Source organism: Manacus candei, unplaced genomic scaffold (genome assembly GCF_025592945.1).
Source record: "Manacus candei isolate 608988 ecotype Guabito, Panama unplaced genomic scaffold, ASM2559294v1 h1tg000028l, whole genome shotgun sequence".
Taxonomy (NCBI): Eukaryota; Metazoa; Chordata; class Aves; order Passeriformes; family Pipridae; genus Manacus; species Manacus candei.
The window spans coordinates 29,307,873-29,327,108 of NW_026138076.1; the positions used below are offsets into that span (position 1 = coordinate 29,307,873).

A 19,236-nucleotide genomic window follows, 5' to 3' on the forward strand; every position below is an offset into this window, starting at 1 on the left:
CGCAATGGTCTTAAAACACTTACGTGACTATTATAGGACTCTGTCAGATGGGGTACAATAACTTCTGTGTGTCCTTTTGTTCCCATAGTTCCGGAGTCTATAAGAGGACGCAGGTTTGCTACACAACGACTGACATGGAAAGACACAGACTATCAGCACACAGTGTAATCACTACACTCTTGTATTGCAGACGTTACTGGATTGTAACCAGTTGTCTCTAGGCACTTTCAGAAGAGTGGAAAGCTTACACCAAACTCAGGAAGAAATTAAATAAGAAGAGCTATTCAAGTTAGATCAAGATCCCATAAACTTGAGCCTATGTGGATTACGACCATTAGAAATTATTTTTCAATGTAAACATCTCTATTTTTATATTTAAATACATATTTTTATGAATAAATAATTCAGCCTTCAGATCACCACAGGATTCTCCCATTCATCAGAACTTAACAGCTATTCAGTTTCAAGAACTCACTCCAAGGCTTTCTACTATGTGAACAGTAGCAGCTGCACAACAGCAGAGTTGGTTTCCACCTTGAGTATAAACCTCTTCCTCCCCCCAGCCTATAAAGGAACAAGGTAAATCGGAGCAATTTGCTATCAGATCTTATAAGCAGTTCCAAGTCAGGAAGAGTAAGAACAGAAAAGCAGAGTTCACACAGAGTATGAAAAGCAGCCCTTGCTTCCTTTCCACACCCTACCTATCAATGTATCTCCTTGCTTCAACATTGTCCAAAGCGGTTACAATCACATCTTGCTTGGTATAGAATTCATCGCTGTACGTATTCTCAGTGGCTGGACAAACTTTATTAATATCTGAGTCGATCTTTACAGAAGGATTGATGTTCAGAGTTGCTTCTGCTGCAGTATAGCTCTTAGGTTTCTGAAAGTATGAATACATAAATATACATAACTATGACACGGAGACTGAGATAAAGAACAATATTGAGATAAAGAACATCTGAGACACAGAAATATCGACTTCATTTGCTGATCAAACAACAATTCACTGACAGAAATGTAGTATGCAAAACAGAATACATGAAATTTTTTAATCATATACCTCCCTCACTGATATATATCTTATTAATATAGGAGTTTTTTATTTTTAGTTTTATTTAAAGCAGTGTGTCAGAGACCACATGGTGAAAGTGCTTGAATGGTGCAGAAGTTTATTGAGTAACTGATGCCACATGTTGCCTCTCATGCTCTCAAAATGCCCTAAGAAAGGAGCAGTTCATGACTGTCAGAGGATAAACCCCTTAGTAACTGTGACCATGTCTATGCAGCATAGACATCAAACAGCTGTGAATAATCACATTACTGCAAGGTATTCCATACAAAGCCAATTTCAGAACCTAAACTGAAAGAGAGTTCTTAACCTACCTGACACTTCTAGCCATACTACATTCAGTTATCTAGGGATCAGCACTCAAGACAGTGTGGCTTCTGAAAGCTTGAAGGATTCACATTCCATTTATCTATGTATCCAAAGTGTAATCAGTTCCCAGATTTGCTACACATAAACAGGAGGCAGAAAATTCAGCTGCTGGGTTTTGGGCAGGGGAAACCTTTTTCCACATTGCTGTCAAGATCTGAGCCACCTTTTTTATTTTGTGCTGTGCTTGCAGTTTCGAGGATGTTCTCTCTGCTTCTAAGGAATTAACAGCTGAGTCATGCACTTACTGAATGTACTTTTTTTTTTCAAAGATATTTATCAGCTTAATGGAGACTGAATGAAGTCAGAAGATAGCAACTTTGGTGAAGTTCCATCAGCAGTAGCACTACTGAGGTCTATTGAGAACACTTCTGCCAGCACTGTCTGTTTTCGGTTGTTTTATTTTCCCTGAATTTCAATGTTATAGTAAAGTATTTCTGACATACTAACCCGTGGCAACTTCTTATGCAACACAGCACTCCTGATTGTCAAGTCTGAGGGATTTCATTAGTCAAAGACACCAGTACACATTAAGGTTAGACGATCCAATTTTGCTCAACTGATACTAGTGATAAGTGGGATGCCATTGCAGTTCTAGGTATTGTTTTTTAAAAGCTTGGATTTCATTACAGCCTTTAAGTCTTTTCTAGACAGAAGTACAGACACAATTCAGCTCGCTGTGGAGACACAGGACAGGGAAACACGACAATAGTCCAGAAAATTTACTGAATAAGAAAGCCTACCTGTATGTGATGAGGTCGAAAAAGAAACTGCCTGTTCAAGTTGGATTTCTCTATCAAGTCTGGATCTGTAATTGTAACCTAAGTCAGAAGGGGCAAAAGCAACAGCTGAAGTTACAACTTAAGTGTAGCACTGAGCAATGATACTGATGCAATCTCTACAGACACTTTTCAAAACAAAGCACTGCTGTTGGCATCAGCTCTGGCTAAAAGCTCTGCCTATCCTGACTGACTAAATTTTGTTTTAAAATCAAAATACAGCAAGAATGTATTTTATGTGTTCTGTTTCTAATTGCAGACTTCTTCCACTGTATGCCAAGGCCATTGTACCCTCTGCACAGAGATCAACCTGAAATAAGACTCAGACTTTTAACATTTATAGTAATTTATTTAATTATTCCTTATCACATTACTTTTTAATAAGAGAAGCAAGGTTAACAAGTGACTTACCAATCCTTTGTCTTGCCCAGTACCAACACCAAGAAGTGCAAAGTTTTTTAGCATTTCACAGCCTATTGCTCCACAGCCAACCTAAAGAAAATCACAATTTAAGTCAGACGCATAAGTGAAAACCAGGAAAACAAGTGTAATAGAGAAGCCCCATTAAAATTTTGGACTATTTATTCCTCAATGGCACACATCAGAACTGCCCTCATTATTTTGAAGACAGTGGACATTAGCTGTATCAACAAGGCACTTGCAAAAAGTGTGTCAGTCATACTCACCAAGAAAACATTCAAATCATGGAGCTTCCGGCACAGAGAGTCTCCAATACAGGCCCTCAAGGCATCATACCTATCTCCCCTATGCAGGCACAGGAGATAAAAACAGGAGAACAGCAAGTTGCCATTTATCATGGTAATACCATTGATGCCAAACTGCACTTTGACGTAACTAAAAAAGTCAGAAGCTATCATTCCTGTTCCTCCCATGCTCAAATAGAACATACATTCTTAACTCCAAACCCATTCAGTGCTGCAAATAGCACTGAATTAAGTTTAAAAGACATCTGTGCCTGCTTGACACTCAGATGTGTACATAAGCCAGTAGATTGTAGTTGTATTTACCGTGGGAGAAATTCTTCAGAGCCCACCTTCTCCAGAGGCATTACAATGTCTAACACATCTATATATAGCTGCAAAAAAAAAAACAAAAACCAAACCATAAAAACCTGTGAAAAATAGTAATATTATTTTAATTTTAAAAACTAACTATTTTCTATGAACGACAGAGTTTAGAATTTTAGAAGCACTAAGTTTTTACTGTCAGTGGAAGACTATACAGCATTTGGTACCCTACAGTTTACTTCAGGAAAAAAGCAGGAAAAAGCAACTGGACACAGAAGGGAAAAAAGCTCATTCAAACAGGTGAGCTGCAAGGACAAGTATGTTACCCCTCCAAAGGTAACAGTGAAGACTGTGATGTTTTTTAATCTAACTTTACTCTGATATTTATCCTCAGAGTCTGAAAGTACTGCTCTTATGTACAGTAGCTTAAGCTAGCATCTGCCCTATATCACACCTTTGCAGCCATGAACTAATAAGCCAATGCTCTCTTTGCTCGTGTGAAAAGTGTTGTGTGAACTCCAGGTGCAAAAAAATTTAATAAAACTGGTTGTACTTTTATTGTACACATAAAAACGTGTTTTTTACTAAATTTAGTCTCGAGTCTTTTTTTTTTATTTTCATGTTATAAAAGTTGTTCAGGTTATTTTGATCGTACAGCACTTTACACACAACTATCCATTCAAAACATGTCAAAATAAACATCCAAAACCAAAGACAGTCTTACCCACTGCTGCAATGGAGAAAATTTTCCCGTTACTGCTTTCAAGACTTCCTGGCTAGCAACACCACCCACTGCTGCAGCCAGAGGAGGTAGAAATCCCTGAGCAGTCCGAGACAGCCATTTTACCACATCACCATTTACCTGAGGCTGAAAAGTAAGACATGGTAACAAATTCATCCCCTCAATGAGCAAAGTCAGTTCTTGACAGATTTACAGATTATTATTCTTCAGTAAAAGACAAATTATTTCACTCTGACTAGCAAAAACGTTTCCAGCCAAGACAGATCCACCATATATCCTGCATTTGTCATATGCATTTGTTTAAAAACTGGATTCACATAGCCACAGGATTCAGCCTTCATGTCAGGTGAACATTCAGTTGAACCCATGCTGAAACACCATTCTGTTCCCATGCATGGCCTTCAGAAAGCCAGCTGATCCATCTGAAGATGGATCCAGAGACCAGAACAAGGACCGACAACTAAAGTATGACCTTTAGGCAACTAAATAAGCACATAAAAAAATTACTTATAATGACAATGATTCCTTACTCACTTTATTTTCCAGTGTTTCACTTATAGACGTGGCTATTTTCAGCATTTCCTCAGCATCCTGAAGGCATCTAGACATCAGGGTAGAAACAACAATGATGAGTCCTTCTAGAAACATGATCAATGGAAGAAAAAAGCAATGGATACAGTAGGAAGAGTCTGGAAATTTACACTGTCTTTAACTGTAAGCATTAAAGATGTACTTCTAAACGTTAGGGTTAGCTCAGGAACAAGAGTCTCAGTGTAAAAGCCCTTAAGCAAGTAGAGTTTTAATATTTACACTTTGTAAGTAGTTTTGTCTCATTTAGCTCAAAATTATGCAAATCAAGAACTACAGCTGAATAAAAAAATACTGAAAATGAAAACCAAACCCTTCAGATCTTTTTTTTTAAACCCTTAAACTACAAGATAATTTGGGATCACTGAAACAACTCTTCCATATTAATCACACAATGTGAAAAAACAAGAACAGAGAAGGCCTTCCTGCATAAGCCGTTTCTGTCTACCTGGGACCAGAAAGTGTCGTTGCTACATTGGGAAGGACCTGTCACACACCCAGATGCATGCAATAGGTAACATTTTTCATCTAGATTTCAACTTTTCATTTCTATGTGGTCTATTAAGTACCAGACAGACAAGGTACCCTGCTGCACATCAAACCAGTAACTACAATCAAACAAGAGGAGAGATCTGCCTGATTCAAGGCTTAGCAAAGACAAAACTGCTGCATTACCCAATGTTCGGTCCGCGACCAAAGTTCTCCTGGAAGTGGTTCAAGGCAAGCATGGCAACATGGATCTGCAAAGGAGTCTGTTAAGACAACAATAACTGTTGATCAGTTACAAACTAGAGAAAAAATAAACAAAAGCAACTATTTGAACTCTTCTGTTACTATTTCACTTCCTTGTCTCTTAACCACAACGCTCAAAAAAAGTTTTTAAATAGCATTAAAAAGTGAATTTGAAATATCTCATACTAATATTTTTACAAGAAGTATTACTCAGTGTTAATGTAATACCCTTCAAGCACATTCAGCAGCCATTTCAACTAAGTCCAACTGAAGAGTCCCCAAAAGAATTTAGTGCTGAAATTGGAAAATGAAGTAATCTTCTTTTAACTAGACATTATAATGCACTGCATTTTGTCAAGTGTCAATAACAAGGCCCAGCATTAAAAGTGAAAAGTAGAAAATCTTAACAGGTAAGTCAGACCCTATATTATCAAACAAACAAAAAAATCATTACATCAACATTGTTTAGTTTAAAATTTTCATAAGCCAGAGACTTACATGCCTTCCATGTCCACAATACTTATCTAAAAGAGCGATAGAGGCAAATACTGCTAGTGTCCTCTCACAAATTTTAAAAAGATCTCTGAATCATTTTTTTTCAAAGAAATAAAAAAAGTATCCTTACACTATTAATTCCAGTTTCCAACCCACCTGTGATCACCTTTTTATGATTATTCCAGCTTTGATATCAGTGTGATTTTTATCAACTAATATTATTAAATATAGGAAAAAAATTATTGTGTCGCTTGCAAAATTTCCACTGTCCTGAATTAAAGACTTATCAAAACCTGAGATTTTAAACAGCAAAGGTGGCTGAGCTGTGCATTTACAACATACTTGTTGCAAATCATGGATAACGAGCCTCTATGGTAATCTAAATCATAATGTAAATTCTGTGTGACTACACAAACTGATACCTCACTCCTACTTCACACTTTAAAATGGTATTTAATTGATATAGAATAGTTAGGAAATTATATTATTCTAAACATAAAGCTACAGATGACAACATGTAGTTTAAATATTAAAGCACCTATGCCCATATCCCCACATTCTGATTACCTCAGGCTTGCTAAAATCTGCAACAAGGCATAACGGATTTGTTATCTGCTTCTCCAACCGTTCCTGGAAAACAAGAATTCATGACAACAACACGCCACTTAAGAACACAACAGTCGCTGCTACCTGACAAAACAATACTCTTTCTGTAGAGACTAAGAAACAAATCTTTTCTTACTAGCATTGCTATTACTCTCTATTATTAATCCAGAAAAGATGCTTAAAATAATCATCTACTGCAAGTTCTGTCTATCAAAAAAGGTCAGAGACAGGTTTCACATCCTAGTGGCAAGACTCATCTTTAAATGGGTGCAATTTTTGGGGTTGTCCTGTACAAAGCCACTAGATGGGATTCCATGATCCTTGTGGGTCCCTTCCAGCAAAGGATATTCTATGATTCTAGGAAACTGCTCTGAGATTAGTTACCAGGGATTTTATTATTTTATTGGCAACTGGCTGTTTGCTTGCAGAACTTCCCCACTCCAGAGGAACAGGAAGGTACTGCTTCACAGAGACAAGACACAGTGCTGTGCATTCTCACATCAGAAGCAGCTGGTCCTCACTCCCAGGTTTTTAGAAGAATGTTTGAGGGCAGTCAGGATCTACCTTCTGCAGGCCCATAAAGGCAGCATGTGTATTGCAAGCCCTCTTACACAAATTCACCCAGTTGTCTCTTCTCAGAAGGCCAACAATAAACCACATATTTGTAGATCTTTCTGAAGCCTATCCCAGCAGTACAGGGGTAAGCTGCCCATAATTATTTTTTTTCTCTACAATGGTAGGCACTTTGAAGTATTTCCTATTCTCTGTCGTTTAATAAATCAGTATCACTATTCTCATCCAATAAAATTAAGTAAACCCAAATAACTGGTAACAAAATCATGTGTCTGCTGAACTCTGCTTCCAGTGCTCAGACCATTAACGCTCAAGAACTCAGCTATGTCAAGCACACACTTACAAAGTAAAACATCTTGGGAGTCTTCACTTGCACAGCTATGCCTCCGTGTAAGTAAGGCTCCATTTCTGATGTATCACCAATGCTGAAGGAATAAGGCGACACCACTGAAAAGACAAGAGAATAAATAGTGACTGATAATTCAAAGTGTCACTGGATGCTATAATTCTGTATATAACAACGTGGGGTTTTGCCAATGCTTTTTGTGCTGTAATTTTGTAGTGTGCAACCTTGCTTTGAAAGCATAAAACACAGCTGATCCTCATAACAGGATTGTCCCTCTGCCAGTTTCTGGGTTAAAGTATTAGTTTCACATGATCTGTTATGAAATGAGCTTTTTTAAGTGGCAGCAGATTTAAAAAGAATTCTGATGACCACAGCTCTGTAACAAAAATGAAATCACACTCAGTTTTATTTAGACTGTGCACAGCAGTGTCCAGAATACTGCTCAGAGTAGGATTTTAGCCCTGTGATGAGAAAAACAGGAAATCAAAAAGGGCAGCTAGACTATTTTGTCACATCTTCCCCCTCATACATGTGAAGCGTGGTTCAGACAAAAAGACACAAAAAATGTTAATCCGTTAACATTAACAAAACTGAAAACAAAAGCTAGGCCATGATTAAGAAGAAACTGGCCACAGCATCAGCACTAGGAAAAACACATGGGTCCAGAGAAAACAGATTCAACTGCATGTTCCAAGGGTATTGTTTTTTGCCTCAGACCACAAAATAGTTAAAAAAAAACAACCAACCCCCACCCACTTGCTCTCTCTTCTCCTCCGAATGAACAGGCATTGAGATCTGGAAACTGCAAAATTCCCCACCATCCAAAAGGAACCAAGTAGTATGCCTTGAGACATGCACACTACAAGCAGAACAAAGCAGAGTAGACATAAATAATGAAAATAATTTCAAAAGCATGCTTAGAACGAGAGCCATGTCAATGCATTGCTGTACACTTAAACTGTCACCCAAAAAAACCTACAAGGCAAACAGCGACACACAAAGTGGCACCCAAAACCATGACAGAAACACAGGTATTATAGGATCCTCCAAAAACCAAACCAGTTTCATCAGCCAACTAATGACGAAAGCTCAGAAGCTGCCAACTAGATTCCACTGGCTAAGCATTTCCATTGGCTTCTTAAGTGGCAAGAGTTAACTCCTGAGTTTGGAAAGACTTTACTAAATGGAAATGGAGTCAAGATAACACTAGAAAGAGCTCTGTACCAAAATACAATTTTTTTTATGAAAGCTCACTGGAGGTCTGCATAATCCAGCACTCCTCTGGCTACAGTAACTAACACTACAGTGAGCTAAACCAGGCCAAAAAATAAATACCTACCAAATGAGTCAGCAAGTTTACCTGTTATTTGGTGTGTAGATCCATTTAAGCATGACATTCCATTAACTTCCCGAAAGGTTAAGAACTGTCCTGTTTCAAGTCTGTGTGGATGATTTTCAAGGCAAGTGACAATACCAGGATTTGACTGAAATAAAAAATGGCAAAATTAACAAGGAGGAAAGCATCTTGTGCAAAGGGGTCATGTTTTATTGTATGCACATACCTTTTTGACTACTGAAACTGCAAACTAATACTTTTTACACCTCATTTCTGTCGTAGTAAGAGAGTTACCTATGACAACATTTCCAGTCCTACTACTTTCAATTTAAGTGTTTCTATAACACAAACTTTCTTATTTTCACTGTTTATAGGTCTCAGCACGTTTGCAAACTCCATTTGTTATTTCATACCAAATTCATTGTTCTGTTCTGAAGTAGTACCAAATTTATATCTGTTTCCAAACCAAAAGTACACTATATGTACAGAGAAATTTTCACAGGCACTAACAAATAAAGTCTTGTGAATAGTCCTTATTACTCCATGCTTCCTTTCTGTCTGATCTCCTTAAAAAGGACACCCCAAACTCATTCTTGAAAGTTAGGAAGCTTACAAAGCTGGACATCAGCATACAGGATACACAGCCTCAGTAGATCACAAAAGATTGTATGTGCCACAGTTTCTTCTAAAAAGAGCTCTTTTCATGCCTATTTCAGGGCTTCCTTAGAAGATTTATCCTAATCCCACCTAAATTATGTCCTCTTCTCTCTACATCTCATTTCTTTCTCTTTCTCTCTCTCCAATTAAAAAATAAAGGATTCAATACTGTGATGTTACATTGGCAGTAACAACCAGGAGGCATCAGTATGCTCTACAATGTTAACATGGTTGGTTTTGATTGAGACACAAGAATGAAGTAACTTTGTTTGCCTTTGATATACTGCCAATTTTAAACTGCTTTTTCAAACAGCCAAAGAAAAGCAAAGCAGCACAACGACTTTCTTCCCTTACCTGTGTTATATTTGAAATGAAGATCTCCTTTGGCTCTTCTCCCGTTGTATCCAGCACTTCAAATTCATCACCAAAGTCACAAAACAAACGTGAACATACTCCATATACATCTGCACTGATAAACTTCAAGAGGAAGTAAAAAACATTAGTATCCCTAGAACAGCACAAGCCAAAGGAATGATGCCTCAGAATGAATCTTGATGAAGGCTAGCAGGTTTAACTTCTATGGTAGAAACCTGTCATGTGTACTCAGGCCACTGACTACATAGCACAGCATTCATAACAGACTTTGAACTTGCACAAGCATTTCTGAACCCACACACAAAAAAACAGTGAAGTACTGCCTTTTCTACTACTGTTACATTCAATCTCAGCACATTCTTCAGTCTCAGCACAGTCTTTCAGAACAATTGTGAGTTAACAGTGAAAACTATTTCTTTAACACTATATTTTTTTTCAATTAAGAATCAACCTATGGTTATCTGTAGTGGTATCCAGATAATAACAGACACATGTACAGAATAGCAGCATCATATTTCCAAAACTTCTATTGTTCCATCAACATGCCATCTGCATAGAATATAAACCTCATAACCAGCTTTCTTCACTTTTGGAAAGAACATGCTGGAGGTTCAGAATGCTCACTGTACAGATTATTCACATCCTTCATTTTTTCTATTCACATCCTTCATTTTTTCTATTACCTTAATAGGTGGCTGCTGAGCATGACAGAAGTCATTAATCTTCTTCTGCAGCAACAGACTTACTTCAGTCAATATGACACACTGTGAACAAGAACAGAAATACTTCTATGACACTGAAAGCAATCAATATCTTCAGGCCATGGAAAAAATAGTACTAAGAGTAAGTTACTCAGGTGTCCTGACTCCTATCCCCCACACATAGCAGAGACAGCAGTACTGAGGAAGTTCTCTCATTTGAACAGGCTGGTTAGTGCTTCACAAGTTCTGAAAACAAAATGAGTAAGAGCAGGAACAGCAAATTCTCTTTTTTTTTTACTGCAGCTGTGAAATTCAAAACTTAATTAGAACATTTACCAAAACAATTACGGATAATCTCAGCAAAAATGCAGATCTTAATTTTAAGATTAAAGCTAACAAAACAGACACAAATGATACTCATCAGTGCACACCAAGAAGTCTACATAAGCTTCAAGTACTGGCGCTCATAGAATTGCAGACATACAATTTCTGCAAGTATTCTTTTAACATTTAGGATAGTACTGGGTCCCAGTTATACATGGTTTATTGTAGCTGGGACATTCAGAAACTTGGTGTGCTTGTGTATAAATGCCAGCCACATTGCAAAGGCTCCCCACTGTTCTCCTGCACACAGGCAAGAGATAAGTGACTGACCAACTGCAAACATCCTCACTCCACCACAGAGGTGCTTGCGTTTCTTTAGATGCATACATACATAAATGATCTTTCCTATTATACAGCCTGAGTTTCTACTGCCTGGAATACAGCACACAGAATATATGTAGAGCACCTGTGCTATGCAGCTGCAAAAGAAGGTCACAGTTTCAACTTCAAACAAAAAAAATTGTATGACAACCCCACTTAGCTATTTATTGTCATAGCAAATTCAATAACAAGTGTCATAAGAAAGTGCTAGGAACACAAAACCACTGCTTCAGCCTTGGAAAAAAACAAGCACAACACTTTCACTGGCATAAATACAAGACCTACTTCTTTCTTTATAATCCCCTCAGTATGTACTTTAAAGTTACTCATTTTATTTACTTCCATAAAAAAAAGAAACCAAGTCACTTGCTCTGAGGCAAATACACATACAACTGCTTTAAGAGTGACATACCTGGTACTGCTTCAGAAAAGACAGATCTGTGGTTTCATCTAGTGGCACAGTTGATGCTGCTACATGGACATATGGATTGAGTTCTGCAATATGATGAAGTGTGGCCTCAGCCCTGAAAGAACAGCAATTTTCAAATTTTTTATATAACTACAAAATACATTTTCAGTACAGAATTTCATTACACACATGCCCTACAAGAGTCCCTCATGAAGTTCCCTGGCAACAGCCATCAACTCTTATTCACACTCAAATTCCTAGCAGGTATGAGAAAAACAGCTCTGCCCAATATACAGCAGGACTCACTGATGTCTGATGTCACGACTGTTGTATAGTCTTGTACGAGTGCCTGAGAAAGCCCAAGGAAGAAATGTACAGTGGTCCCCCCCACTAAATTCACATTACAAGCTCACAATAACAAGAAGTGAGATGTGTGACTCAGAACCTCAGTCCCAATCTAGACTTCCTCTAATATCTACCTGGGCACTGTACTCGAAGCCAACGACTCCAGGCTAAGGGTTTAACAGGGATTTGATATGTATTAGTAGCTCTTGGATAAGGAAATGTTACTTTTGACATTGATGAAACTGTTACTCCTAGTCAAGTTCAGTCCTCCCTCACTCCAAAGACTTCACCAACCTGTTCCTTTGATTGGTAACATCATCTTCGTGGATGAAGAAGTTGATCCCCAAATCCCATTTAGTGCAGTGCTTGGTGTCATGAACTGTAAGAGCCTAAGAAAGTTCAGCAAAAAGCATTTACTGGAAGAAGTGTACATGGTCACAGCACCCAAAAAGATGGATTAAGCTCCACATAAAATGCTGGGGAACCAGCAGTACAGAAGATTTAGTTGTAGCATGTATACAAACAAGCTCTTCCAACCTCCTTCCCAAGAAAATTCTTACTGTTTGAGAGGCAGAAACATATATCCAATATGCACTTCATTAAGCATTTCCCTCACAGTTTGCTGTGATGACAGCATTTAAATATCAAAGATGATTTTTGCCAGACTGTGATATGAGGCAATTGTGATCTGTAAATTAACGGACTCATAAGCTTTTTTCTATTGGAAGAAAGAATTTTAAAAGGCTTCTCTAATAAAATTAATCCCAGCAGCACATGAGCAGATGTTAGATTAAAACACTCAACCATTCTAACGACTACACAAAAGGATTCTGATGGATGACAAAATAGGATAACGTATTTTGAATAGCTTGGCTTTTGAGTTAATATCACACTATTTAGGAGAAGCCACTTTGTACAAAAGTATTCAATATCTGATCAGCAGCTGGATAAAATATTCTACGAGTTATTTCAGAATCCAGGGGACATTAACGTGAGAATCTGACCACATCACTAGAACATCCAGATTATTGAAAGTTTCCACTCCCAGGTTCTCAAATGTTTTGCAATCCTTCTACTGAAGAAGAGATTCAGAAACCTAAGATTAACTAGCTAGTGTTGTGCCTTTTTCTCATGCTCACCCAAGAAGATCCAACAACAGAACTGTTTTACATACCTTTACCCCAGCCAGAATGATATTTTTGGCTGAAACAAAACAAAAACAGAGTTAGGGACTGTTGCAGGTTTCTTGCAAATCTGTAGCTGGATAGTTATGTAGGTGGACAATAACATGTACATCATTGTTAAGAACTTCATAACTTAACTTTTTTTCTCTTTTACATTTGGCTCAAGCATTCTACAGCACCACTGAAAGCAAAATAATATGTGCAAGGTTAAAAAAGCTCTCTACATTTGTCATTTGTCAGCTGTTCATCCCACCACTGTGTGATTACAGAGATACTAATGCCAATAAACTGCAAAACCCCATGACTGTTCTGGCATCTGGTGCAGAGAACCATTACAGCCAACTGAAGAGGTAACACCCCAAGTACGAACCAGCCAAGACACGTCATGTTCATAAAGAGGTAAGGGAAATTGTTAAGGAGTTTCTTGCACCAGGACAGTATTTTTCACCAAACTGTACTGTTCTCCTACCTCCCACCCTCCCATTTCCTACCCGAGGATAATTTGGGCTACAGCTATTCTGTATTACATTCATTGATACTTATGCCTAATGGAAAAACTTGGATTATCCACCGTAAACCTTCACCCTAGACACAAGGTTTTGGGTAAAGCAATCTGGCCCGTGGAAGCACATTTTAAAGCAAAATTTGAAATGTTGTTCTAGTAAAATGATAACTTAAGTCCAGGATCTTTCCTGCATCTGCTACGTTAGCCATATGCATCATGCACATATAAATTCACGCAGATACTTCAGACATGTTTATTATATTTAAAATTAAGTTTACAAGTATTCTGTGATAGTCTATTTACGTACACTTGTGTCTCCTTAAATAAATGCTATCTAACTTACCAATCTCCACACCAAGACCACCTATACCACTCAGGAATACATGGGACTGAGCCATCTTCTGCATTGCTGTGTCTCCAAGAACATACCTCTGACGACTACAGCAAAGATAAATTCAGATCAAAACACAATAAAACAAAGTTAGGAGCATATTAAAGCAAGTTGAGAAATCCTAATAATAATTAAAAAAAAAGCTCAAATGTTTTCAGTTATTCTATTATCCTAACAAGTCTCTAATCTGCAATAGCAAGTTCTGCAGGTGAGTGTGCATCATTAGTGACACACACACACAGTTCTCTTTACCAACCCTCCATCCAACGCACAACTGAGGACATAAAATGTGTATCTGAACTCTACAGTGCTTCAGGAAATAAATGCAGATCAAACATAATACTTGCACTCACAATCCACGTAGTGAAATGCACTTAGTACAGAGCTTGTCAGTTCCAGGCTTTAGAGAATATAAATAACTTTTCATTTTAAATCAATGTGAAACTTCTTCAGGATAATAGTTTTGTGCAATTAACTATTGAAGACACAAGTAAGAATTTGTTCACACAAAACTTCAAAGTAGAGAGTGCCACAGCTGAACTCTGAAAGACTCCTAGCTTCCAACTATACAATTAAACCATTCGAAACACCACCTTTTTTACCAAGGAAAAGCATGACTTTCATGAGACTACTGCCAAAAAGTGTAGTGATACTTACACCACCAGAATCACTGCACTCAATTAAAGAGAAGCTTAATTTGTTCAGCATACAAGGATTTTTTAATTTTTTTTTTAATACACAAAGAAGCTTTTCATCCCATCACACTTCCAGGGATGCCATTTGTTCCAGTAGAAATTCTCTGAACTATAGCCATGCCAAGTATCTCAAGACACTCCCAGTTAACAAATTAAAATAAAACTAATAACAAAATAAATAACTTTAAAAAAACCTACAAAAAAGTTCCTCAAAATCCAATACTCTGAAGTCCAGAGGATAAGACAGATACTGATGATGTTTATGAGGACCAAGAAGCATGGCAAAAACTGAGGAATTAATGAAATTATGAAGGAGATAAACTACATAATGTAGAAAAGGCAAAAAGAAGGTAGTGAAAGAAGATGGAGAACAAGAAAGAGAGGAATATATACTTTGTCAAAGAAGAAACAAGCTACGGGCAGAAAGAAATCCATATTATAAACATGAGAAGTATTATTCCTGTTTTCCAAAAAGTAAATATCGTTGCTACTACTGAAACTCTGTACAACTCCATAATATTTACCTATGCTTTTTACTGGTCAAATACTAAGAATGGTCAGAAAACACCTGTTATGAGCCCAAAAAAGGAACAATTTTAAGAAAGGTAGATTGCATCTTCAGTTCAACCAGTTCCCACCACTTACTTAGCAAGAGGTGGGTTCTGTTTCACTGGCTGAACATTTTGGGGTTTTTGCATTAGAAAAGGTGGGACACAGCAGCACAAGTATCCACATCTTTAACTAACTGGCAGCAGAGAGTGTTTTCAAGCCTTGTCTTCATCATTACTGCATGCAAACATGAGTGTTCCTGAAAAGTCAGGAGGAATGCTTAAAATTTAGATATTCTTACCTGTACAAAGCATCATCAATTTCCATAGAGTCTGCTGCCATGATGCAATGTGACTCGTTTACACTGGAAGGTTTACAAAAAGAAATCAACTGGTTACATTGGATGCAATTTCACAGTTGGCACCCCCTCCCCTCCCCACTCAGTTCTTCACTAAAAGAACTGAAAAGCACATAAGTGATGTTACATAGGAATGATTTTGAACATTAGGAAACCTGTAGAACACCACAGCACCTAGGTAGCGAAAACACACAGGAGTCAGAAGACGAGCACCCTAAATCCTTGATAAATGCTTTCAAAATACAGATATATTAATTTCACCACGGAGGAAATGCAAGACTTATTTCTTGTATTTGCTACGGTTAGATTTACTTCATTTTATATTAACAGCTTCAAGCTGATTAACATGCATCTACCTGATCAGTGGGTTTTTCTGAAGATAGGAGATTCCTGAATTACAAGAAATAGGTATTTATGCTGCATTATTTCCATGCTAATTGAAAATCCTTATGAAACAAGTTACTGTTTTAGCTAACAGAAGAAATCAACACACAAAGATCTGAATTAATGCAACATTTAACTAAGACATACAGTTAAACAATTCAATAGCATTTTAAGAAAAAAAACATAATTTGTGCTATTGAGGCCTTCAGCCACTAGCAAGGACTTTTTCATTGCTAAATTGGTGATAACTAAGCACCAGGATTAGGAATAAACTACCCTGGGCAGCTTGTTTCTTAGTTATGCAGGCTGCGAACTGGTGCTTCCTGAACCTGGTAGGTGACTGACATCAAATGCAGGATGAGCAGAACAGATCCGATGTGTACCCTCGGACACAACTGAGGTTCCAGGTCACACAGCTTATTTCAATTCCCTAGAAACTGCCTTGGAAACCACACACGGCTGACAATCCTATCTCCTGAAAAGCACTAAAGTAGCACAGTAAGACAGTTACATTGGAGACAGGCCACAAATCTCATAAGTTAAGCTCTTCCACAGGGTGGACAGTAACTCCTGCATGTAAGCTGGCACACAAGACAATCGACATGAGGCACCTCCATCACAATCTACACCACTAGCCACTCAGTGCAGCTCCCGTGCCCCCATACAAGGGCTGAAGACAAGCAATGCCCTTGTTACTAGACCATCCTAGGACCTAGATCTCAAGCCAGAGTGCAACACACCACATCTTACAGTCACAGGCTTCAGTCCCTGCTTAAAAAAAAGCCTTCATTTCAGTCACTGCCTGCGACACAAGACTGGAAATTCCCTTCAAAGCAAGCCAGCATCATTTTGTAAAAGAGCAGAAAAACAGTCCTAGAGCTGTTCTGCTCCTCCACAATCCTGCTCCACAAACAGCATTGACAGTCTGGGACTATCCGACACAAAACGAGCGTGGTACTAGGGTGGGGAAGGTGATCCACCCCTGAACAAAAACTCTCAGTTTTCTCAGCTGTGGTTGCTGACTGCCATCTCAATGCACTAGCTCTCCCAAACAGTCTTTTGTAAACAATTAGGCTGTGCAATCAACCAACAAGAGAACCTTCACCACCTATATCTCGTAGACTTGTCTGACAGTGGCTCTTCCCATGCATTTCTTAATTCCCTATTCTCCTCCTGCACTCCCAGTTACAGCACTGAGATGCTGCCAGTGTATCCATCAAGTACAGCAAAACAGATCCTTTGACAAGGAGGACTTAATGATACTATAGTCAAGTGACTCTAGGACAAACTTTGGTTAATGTATTCCCGCATCCAAGTTGTATTTCTCATTCTTGTTTAACCAGCATTGAATCTGTTTCAAATAAATGCATGTAAAAAAGTCATTCTAACATTATGTCCTAATTCTTACCAGAGGTTTGACCTTTATACACTTGTCTATTTCCTGTTAAAAGCCAACGCTATCAGTTTTAATGCCAGGTTTGTATTTAACTGCGTAATTAATTTTTTTAAGCCTCAGCTGCTTGTGTCACATAACCCAGGGACAAACTGAGAAGGTACATGTTACCAAGAAGGGCTAAGATGCTCTGAAGAGCAGCGAAGGCACAGGAGCTGTAGTGGTGTGCTGGTTTCACAGTGTTCCTTACCTCCAATCAGTGCAGGTTGAAGCAGTGGTAACTACTTGTTGTTCAGCACGCTGGGATGGCAGGGAGGCCTGGACTCATCCCACCTACCCAGGGTTTCCAGCGGTCGATCCCAGCCGATGCAGGCTCCCTGTTCAGTCGGCGGAGAAGAGAGAGAGAGAGAGAACGTAAGAGAGGACGCTCAGACCCACAGCTATTGCCCAGCTGGGCCAATGGGGGCACACTGACACCTCGGATCTGCACCGGGAAACCCAGACAGAGTCCACCGGCTATCCCGAAACCAACCCGACCCGGGTCCCAGCAGAGCCTGGCGGCTGCAGCCTCTATTCGACGCCCCGGCTCTCGGGGCGCTCCTGCGGCGCTGGGCACCGCCACCCGCCCCGCCGGACCACCCCGGACGCGCCACGGCCACGGCCCCACCACCCGCCTCGGCGCGGCCCCGGCCCCGGCGCCGCCCGCCCTCACCCCGCGGCGGCCGAGCGCGGAGATCCAGGCCCGAGCGCGGCCGGCAGCGGCGGGGGAAGAGGCAGGAAAGGGGTGGGAAGCGGCGGCGCCGGTGCCGCGGCGCTTCCCCGCCTGCGCCGACATGAGGGGCCGGGCCGGGGCCGCCCCGCCCGCTCCGAGGAGGCGCGTCCGCCGAGACATGGCGGCGGCGAGCGGCTGCTTGGGGAGCGCCCAAGTGGGGGCGTAGAAGCTATTTAAAGACACTGTTTTCTGCCCAAGAAGTAAGGCATCGTGTTGCTAAAAGTAAATTAGAAAAATAAATAAATAAAGTAAATAAATCCCGTTTTGGTGCAAGCATACCACTTTATACCACGAAGAGCGCTTCTGGGCCCTGCTCTTGAGGTACTTCCCTCAGCATCTTACAGGAGAGCACCAGCATGGTGTCACCTAACACAAAAATGGGCAAAGTTTCATTCACAGGGGATCGGGAGCCAAACTGGGAATTTCTAGGGAGTATCCAAAGCCAAAGAGGAGGTTTGGCAAAGAGTAGTCAAACCCAAAGTACATCCCATGCTGATATGGTGCGTAGGTTTGTGGAAACATTTTCTCTTGTTTTTTTGGTGGCAATCAACCAGGAGAGAGCAAGCTGCCACAGTCACCATGCTGCTACCACCACAAGCTCAACACCACTCCTATAAATCCAGCATCATCTCCTGTTAATATTTTCTCTCTCAAACTCTTATTAAGATCGCAGCACTGCCCACCTTCCCATCTTGCAGTTTAATTTCCCTCACCTTAAACCCTGACTTCCCTTCTGTCACCCCTGATCATTGGGATAGGTGAGAGGAGTTTAAATCATTCTTGATACCATTAGCATATCTTATCTAGAATAGGGATTCATGCACTGAAAAGTGTTCTTTCATGCAGTGTATACAGAATAGTCACCTTGTATTTTAAAATACTTATAACTTCAGGAAAAAAACCAAACTACAACCAAACCAACCAACTACCTGGATCCTACAGTACACAAGGAAAACAAACAAACAAACAAACACACACACACACACACACACAAATCAAACAAACAAAAAAACCCCACAAGCTTTATCTTTTTTCTTTATCTGTATCTAGGGGTTTAGGGAACTTCTAAGGGCAAGAAGACCCAAGTTTTCTTCTTTTTGTGAGTATCTAGTGCATTATTCTGGCATTTACCTCTCTCTAATAGAGTTCT

General features: G+C 39.4%; 1 protein-coding gene across 1 annotated transcript in view; it reads right to left on the bottom strand.

Moving 5' to 3' along the window:
• UBA6 (ubiquitin like modifier activating enzyme 6) overlaps positions 1–18,182 on the bottom strand; it is a 29,845-nt gene extending 11,663 nt beyond the window's left edge. The window contains exons 1-21 of the mRNA XM_051789561.1: positions 18,027–18,182; positions 17,565–17,691; positions 15,481–15,543; positions 13,888–13,982; positions 13,030–13,058; positions 12,150–12,244; positions 11,514–11,625; positions 10,379–10,459; positions 9,675–9,797; positions 8,688–8,811; positions 7,325–7,428; positions 6,370–6,432; positions 5,251–5,327; positions 4,522–4,588; positions 3,970–4,113; positions 3,246–3,313; positions 2,904–2,982; positions 2,629–2,709; positions 2,182–2,259; positions 702–883; positions 24–129 (exon numbers count right to left, since the gene is read on the bottom strand). Of these exons, the coding sequence (XP_051645521.1) occupies positions 24–129; positions 702–883; positions 2,182–2,259; positions 2,629–2,709; positions 2,904–2,982; positions 3,246–3,313; positions 3,970–4,113; positions 4,522–4,588; positions 5,251–5,327; positions 6,370–6,432; positions 7,325–7,428; positions 8,688–8,811; positions 9,675–9,797; positions 10,379–10,459; positions 11,514–11,625; positions 12,150–12,244; positions 13,030–13,058; positions 13,888–13,982; positions 15,481–15,521 (1,749 nt within the window). The 5' untranslated portion in view covers positions 15,522–15,543; positions 17,565–17,691; positions 18,027–18,182. The remainder of the gene's footprint in view (positions 1–23; positions 130–701; positions 884–2,181; positions 2,260–2,628; positions 2,710–2,903; positions 2,983–3,245; positions 3,314–3,969; positions 4,114–4,521; positions 4,589–5,250; positions 5,328–6,369; positions 6,433–7,324; positions 7,429–8,687; positions 8,812–9,674; positions 9,798–10,378; positions 10,460–11,513; positions 11,626–12,149; positions 12,245–13,029; positions 13,059–13,887; positions 13,983–15,480; positions 15,544–17,564; positions 17,692–18,026) is intronic.
• Between the last annotated feature and the right edge of the window lie 1,054 nt (positions 18,183–19,236).